Source organism: Gracilinanus agilis, chromosome 2 (assembly GCF_016433145.1).
Source record: "Gracilinanus agilis isolate LMUSP501 chromosome 2, AgileGrace, whole genome shotgun sequence".
Classification (NCBI taxonomy): Eukaryota; Metazoa; Chordata; class Mammalia; order Didelphimorphia; family Didelphidae; genus Gracilinanus; species Gracilinanus agilis.
The window spans coordinates 62657174-62663965 of NC_058131.1; the positions used below are offsets into that span (position 1 = coordinate 62657174).

Below are 6792 nucleotides of genomic sequence, written 5' to 3' on the forward strand. Positions count from 1 at the left end.
GCCTTGATTATATGATTATATAGCTCCGGTGTACTGTGGGTGGACAAATCCAAGACCATAAATTAAAAAGCTCTTTGCTGTTGGCCTGCCTTGTTATTCCTAATCACTTCTATGGCACCCACCTCTCCACTACTCTGTTCCCTTTCCTGCTTTCCTCCCTCCCCATCATCCTGAAAAATATGACTATTTCCTATTTGCTAAACTCTCCCTTTTTATTCAAAGGTGGAGTGGAGCACCCCAGACTCCCCTTGTCAGAGGTCCTTAGGATAAACCCTAAGTTGACTGAACCCCTATTCTTGGTTCAGTACACATAGGGCTTTGAAAGCAGGGATAAGGGAAAAGAGAGACCCCAAGGGGCTAGCCTTGGCACTACCCAATCTAGGACACCACCCCACCCTCAGTGCTAGGGATAGAGAGGGGCGGGTCCTCAGGGGAGAGTGTCTCGCCCAGGGATGACCTTCCCCCACTCCCCCAACCCCACGTGCAGTCATGTGACCTGCCTCTTCGTTAGGGCCCAGATATATAAACAGGGGGGACGCTGGGAGGGCAGCTAGAAGAGGATATCGCTGAGGACGGGGAAAGGGACAAGGACAAATCATAGGCGGTGAGACTCCCGGCATCAGCATGAATCTCTTAAATTCTTCATGGGGGAGGGAGTGGCCTTTGGGACCCCAACCCCATTATTACTATCTGGGAACCCATGTAAGGAAGGGAAAGAAAGGGCGGTGCCTTACTTCTTCATGGAGCAGAAGGGGTGGCATGAGGGTGAATTCTGGGAGATCACAGGGTTGAGGAATGGATACTAGGAACTAGGTGTTATAGACTAGGGTTCTGATAAAACCTAGGAACCTTAGGAGCCCATGTAGGACAGAGTGAATCCATCTTTTCCTAATGCATATGCCAGACCATGCTGAATGCTTTGTTGCTGAGCTGGGCCATGCTGCAGGGATTTCCCACCATCCTGAGTGCCCAGTCTAGTCAGCAATACCCAGATGCCATCGACTCCAGACTGAGAAGGTCAAGCCAAGCTCTGTACCCTGGGCTCTTGCATTCAGCCCCTGCTACCTCTCTGGGACTCTCAGGTCAGTACTGAAATCTGGGGAATTATGGAGAACCATGGGACCAAATCTTTCTTTCCAAGGCCCACAGAGCCACAGTTAGAAATGTTTGTGACATTGTGTCATTGGCCAATAGCATTAGCTGCAGTGGGACACATAAACATTTTCCTCAAGATTGGTGTCCACCCACCTGAGAATCTAGAAAAGACCTCTAAGATAATTTATCCTATTCCATCATTTTAAAGAGAATGAGTTTTGTTCAAGATTACATAGGTAGATAGTATTTGAATCCAAGTCCCCTCTGTCTCCAAATCCAATTCTGTTTTCACCGTACCACATTGGAATTAGGGACTGTAGCCCACCTTTAAAACTAATCCCTATTTCCTCTTGGGGCTGGACTCTCTTTGTCCCCCCACCCCCACCTCCCAACTCCTTTTCATTTTCTCAGTTTTGTCCAATATTCCACTCCAGTGATCCTGTCATAGACTGTAGGCTAGACTGTACTAGGTAGGCTGAATGCCCTTCCTTCACCTCTTCTTTTTCTGACAGGCCCTGGTATACAGCCAGAATTGGAGCAGATGGCCTCAGAGCTGGCAGGTGAATCCCTCATGCAAGATACTGAAGCTCTAGCACCTGGGGTAAGTGTCTCTGGAGGGAAGGAAAAAAATCCATAAGATGTAAATTCCTGGCAGAAGGGAGAAAACAGCCCCTCTCTCCTCTTGGGTCCCAGGATGTAGAGTAGAAAGAAATTTTAGAGATTGCCTTGGTCTGGTCCTTCTTACTTGACAGGTGAGGAAATTGAGGTTCAGAGAAATTAAAGACACAGGTAATAGGAAAAAATATGGTATAATGACAAGAAAGTCCCGGCCCAAAGTGACCTGGGTTAAAATCCTTCCTTCCACAGCACATCCCATAGTAGGTCCCTAATAATTTTATACTTGTTGAATTGATTTGAATCCAGTAGTACCTAGCTCACAGTTCTGTTGTAACACACACATGTTAATGCAGGTGAAGTGTTTTGTAAAATTTAAAAGTTTTTTGCCACATTTGCCCTTACTAAATAGCAGGGTCAGGATTTGAAGGGAGGAAAAAAGATCTTCAATAAGAGAGAAAAGAAGGGTAGAAGAAAAATTGGGAAAATAGGGGTATTTCATATTCCATCAGCATTTTCCCTAGAATCAGTACATTTCAGAACTAAACCTAGGATCATGCCACTGTTTCTAGGTATAATGCAGTCAGAGGTCCTCCTGGGTTGTAATCATCTCTTCCAAACTTACTGGCAGTAGTTGCCTTAAGTAAATTGTCCTCTCTGCCTCTGTTTTCCCAGCTGTAAATTGAAGGTAGTAGAAGCTTTGAACTATGGGTGGTCCCTTCCAGTTTGAAATCTCATAATGATGAACTTAGAAATACTGAAGCTTCTCCATTTTCCTTCATGCCCTTGAAATTTGAGGCGATTCCAGAAGGGGTGACATGTGGTGGCCTTGGGCGCCCTCTGGGGACCTGGGGGCAGTGAGTTCATTGCCAAGCTGGTAGCCTGAGCCTCAGAACCTTCCCCTCTCCGTCCTCTGCAGATGATGGACCCACAGGACCGTGAAGAGCGCTCCCCACGACGCTGTGTTCGCCTTCTCGAGTCTTGCCTGGGTCACCAGGTTCCCTGCTGCGATCCATGCGCAACCTGCTACTGCAGATTCTTTAATGCCTTCTGCTACTGCCGCAAGATCAGCACCAATTACCCTTGTAGCCGCAACTAGTTTGACAAGGCCAAGGGGCAGTGGGAGGCCAGGGATGTACAAGCACCAATAAAGGGTTCCAAGAGCAAAGCTGGAAACCCATGGCTATGAGGCATTTCCTTACTCCAAGGTCCAGGAGTCCTGTCCAAAACAAGAGCAAACTTTGACTGGTCTCAGGGCTGGGTAGTTACAGAATTATGGCTGTAGGGATAGGGTGCTGACCTGAAGGTTCATGGTTAGTAAATAGGAGTGGGGATGGGTGGATGGAAAGCAGGTACCATCTCCTGGGACAACCTTTCTGACAATTAACATATTGTGTGGTTCTGTCCACACATCTATCCATTTCATTTGCCTGCACATCACTTCTGATTTAGCCAGTAACAACTACTCAAAATTCCATAGAGCTTTGAGGTTTCCAAAATACTCAATCAAAAAACAAATACCTTTGGGAAGGATAGGTAGTAGGATTATCCCCATTTTACAGTTGAGAAAGATATGGTTCAGGGAAGTTAGTTGGCCCATTGGGTGAGATTTGAACCCAAGCTTATTAGACTCCAAGCCCAGGATCCTTTCTATTGCACCTCTGATCTTTCCTGTAGTCTCTTTCCTAACAGCACATTGGAACCTTCACCCAACTACTTCATTTCTCCCACATACTCAGCACCAGCACTATGACCTTTCTTTTCCCATCACTTGAAGGAAAATATTTCTAAGTATTCCATAGTGACCAATAGCATTAGCAGCAGTGGGAGACACAAGCATTGATCTCTGACAGAAACTAATAATGTTAGATTTGGAAGGAATTTCAGAGGCTATCTGATAAAATTCCTAATCCCTCAACAACATCCCCAACAAGTGATCATCCAGCCTTTGCTAGTATCTGGGCACTATAGTAGCTAGAGCACAGGACTTGAGAGTCAGCTAGACATTAGTTCAAATACTGACTTAGACACTCCCCAGCTGTTTGTGGGTGTGAATGGAGCAGTTCTCTGCCTCAGTTGTCACCGTTGTAAAATGGGATTAATAATAGCACCTAACTCACAGGGCTGTCCTTGGGACAAAATGAGATATTTGCGAAGTGCTTTGCAAACCTTAAGGACATATTATTAAGACAGTCTTTCAAATATGTTAACGCATCTAGAATGTCTTCTTAGTTTTTTTTTTTCCTGGTGGTGGAGGCGGTAAGTAAAATTTTATAACTAGAAACTGACCTCTTCCCACAGAATCAGTATTAAGAGTGGAGCCAGACCTTCGAAGGTCTCAGCCAGGAAAGAACTTTCAGTCTTGTACAACTTTTATCACTTTACAGCTGGCTGCGGATACTGAGGCTCATAGAGGGGAGGGAATTTGCTCAGGACTACACAGCAAGTAATTAATTGGCAGCTCTGGGAGTAGAATCCAACTATCCTAGTGACTTGTATCTTTCCACTACTTCGAAAGCTTTTCTCGCCTTCCACCCGCTCCTACCAGGTTAGAGGGACAGGAAAGAAGAATTCATTTAATTAGCCAAAAAAAAAAAAGTCCCTTTTTTAAATTAGCTCTCCTCCTTACACATCGTGGAATGCAGACAGGGAGACAATGCTTCTTCTACAGATAGCGTCTAGGGAGAAGACACACAGATCTCGAGATAGACAATTCAGGCGTTCTCTACCAGGAAAACATCCTCCAAAGTCCATTCCCTCTTCTCCCTGGAAATAAGGGATCCAGTGCTCGAAGCTTCGCGCACGCGCAATAAGCCACTCCTTTTGCATTGCGCGGTGTGCCCCGAGAAGCCAGGAATCATTCATAGGCCAATAGTTGGCCTTGGCCCCGCCCCTTTTTGTCATGTGATCCGGGCAGCGGAGATGGTCATCTGACCCAGCTGTCAGCGCCACCGCCCCGGCTGAGCGTCACCTGATCCTTTGAGGGGCGGGATCACATGCCCGGCCCGGTTCCGGTTCGGCTGTAGTTCCCCCCGATACCTTCCCGGAGCCGCTGCCGCCGCCATAATGTCGTCTTTCCCAGAGCTCTACTTCAACGTGGACAATGGCTACTTGGAGGGCTTGGTCCGGGGCTTCAAGGCTGGGGTGCTGAGCCAGCAGGATTACCTCAACCTGGTGCAGTGCGAGACGCTCGAGGGTGAGCGAGGCCCGCCCCGCCTGGGGGAGCGCGGGGCCCGGCCCGCGGCTGGGGAGGCGGGAGGACACCCTGGGGACCGCACCGAGCCCAAGACGCGGCGGGGGCGGCGGGGGGGACACGCAGGGGACCGTACCGAGCCCAGAGCGCGTCTCCCGCTCTGTGTTCAGGGACTCCAGGGATTCGGGTTGGTGAAGAAGGGGAGGCTCCGATGGAAGCTGAGCGGCCCCCGGCCTTCTCTGGCGTCGGGCGGAGGGGGAACCAAGGCCCCAGTGGGGAGCACACGCAGGGATTAAAGGGCTTTGGAGCGCGGGCTACAGGGACACCTAGAAGGTAATGGAGGAGAGTGGGGGGCCTATGGCCTATCGAGCCAGGAAACGGGACTAGAACTGGAGCTCGCGGGACTCTGGCCACTGCCTGACTGGATTGCTCATTGCCACACATCTACTCAGTCTAGCCTGTCCGTCTCGTCCAGGCAGTTTCCTTCCTCCTTCTTCAGCCAGCTCTGCCCAATAGGTGGAAGAGAATTTCCTTTGAGCCAGACTGGTCTTGCATCTTCCCCCGCCCCCAACACCAGCAACCCCCTCCCCGCCTCCATTCTCTGGATTTTCCTAACCCTCTTTGGTTTGTATTATCTTAATTGGACTCCCCATCTCCAAAGGATAAAACCGAGGACTAGCTAGCATTTTATCCAGAAGGCTGCTGTCCAGCACTGGAGGGGGAGGAACAGGACAGTGGGAGGAGTTTGCAAGGAATGAGTCTATATTAGGGGCATCAAGCTGTGGGAAGAGTAAAAGCTGTGTAGGTGTTTGTTGCAGGATGACTGACTTGGGGAAAACCTAAGACTGTCTGTCAATCGAACTCTTTTTTTTTTTTTTTTTTAACCCTTACCTTCTATCTTAGTACCTTCTATATTGGTGTCCATTGAACCAGGAGAAGAGCAGTAACGGCTAGGCAATTGAGATTAAGTGACTTGCCCAGAGTCACACAGCTAGGAAGTGTTTGAGGCCAGATTTTAACCAAGTCTACCTGACATTAAACCTGGCACCCTATCCACTGAGCTACTTTGATGCCCCTTGTACTCAGATTCTTGGGGGATTCCTTCAGAGGGTGAATATACAAAATACTCCTTAGAGTGTTTAGTAATTTGAGGGTGTGTGTAAAAAGAGAAAATAAAGATCTTAAGGCACACATGCAAATAATCAAGATCTTCAACTTTTCCATACCCTATCCCAGTGATGGCAAACCTTTTAGAGACCAAGTGCTGTACCCCACCCCCCACCCCCACTGAGTGCCAGACATTCCGTGTCCCCCCCCCCACCCCCCATTACCTCACACAGAGAAGGGTGGAAGTGCTGGGCAGAGGGGTGAGTGATGTGAAAAAATGTCATCAGACATGATGGAGATGGGGAAGGGAGCAGCTCCTCTTGAGTCCCTCTGCCTTTCTAGTAAGGAACTCTGGGAGGGTTGGGAGGGAGGGCATGGGCATACCTACAGAGAACACTCTGAGTGCCATCTTTGGCATGTGTGCCTTAGGTTTGCCATCACTGCCCTATGCCAATGCCAAGTGCATGTGAATGAATATCTTCCTTCTTCATAGTCACCTCCAGGGTTGAATTTATTGTGACTGCCCTTCTACTTTACCTTTTAACTATTTTAACCTGATTTTATCTAGATAATATTGGAAGTGAGGTGGGCACAGAATATTTTTATCCTTATTTAAGGATTTTTCTATTTCTGGAGTCCTTTTCATTAAGATCCTATCTTTAAAAGAGTTCCTAATGAACCATAAAGTGAACAAATGTCTTCAGTGACTTACTATTATTTCTCAGACAAAATGTAAACTTTTAGCCTGGTATTAGTGTATCGTTAAAACCTGGTGACAGTCT

General features: G+C 47.9%; 2 protein-coding genes across 2 annotated transcripts in view; both read left to right on the forward strand.

Annotated features, from left to right (window-relative positions):
* The first annotated feature begins 907 nt into the window (after window positions 1–907).
* Window positions 908–2871, forward strand: LOC123234643 (agouti related neuropeptide). The gene is made up of 3 exons (XM_044660585.1): window positions 908–1082; window positions 1608–1696; window positions 2630–2871. The coding sequence occupies exons 1-3, from the start codon at window positions 908–910 to the stop codon at window positions 2807–2809; spliced, it is 444 nt and encodes a 147-aa protein (XP_044516520.1). The 3' UTR covers window positions 2810–2871.
* A 1836-nt stretch (window positions 2872–4707) lies between these two features.
* ATP6V0D1 (ATPase H+ transporting V0 subunit d1) overlaps window positions 4708–6792 on the forward strand; it is a 119319-nt gene continuing 117234 nt past the window's right edge. Inside the window, exon 1 of the mRNA XM_044663223.1 lies at window positions 4708–4906. Within this exon, the coding sequence (XP_044519158.1) occupies window positions 4777–4906 (130 nt within the window). The 5' untranslated portion in view covers window positions 4708–4776. The remainder of the gene's footprint in view (window positions 4907–6792) is intronic.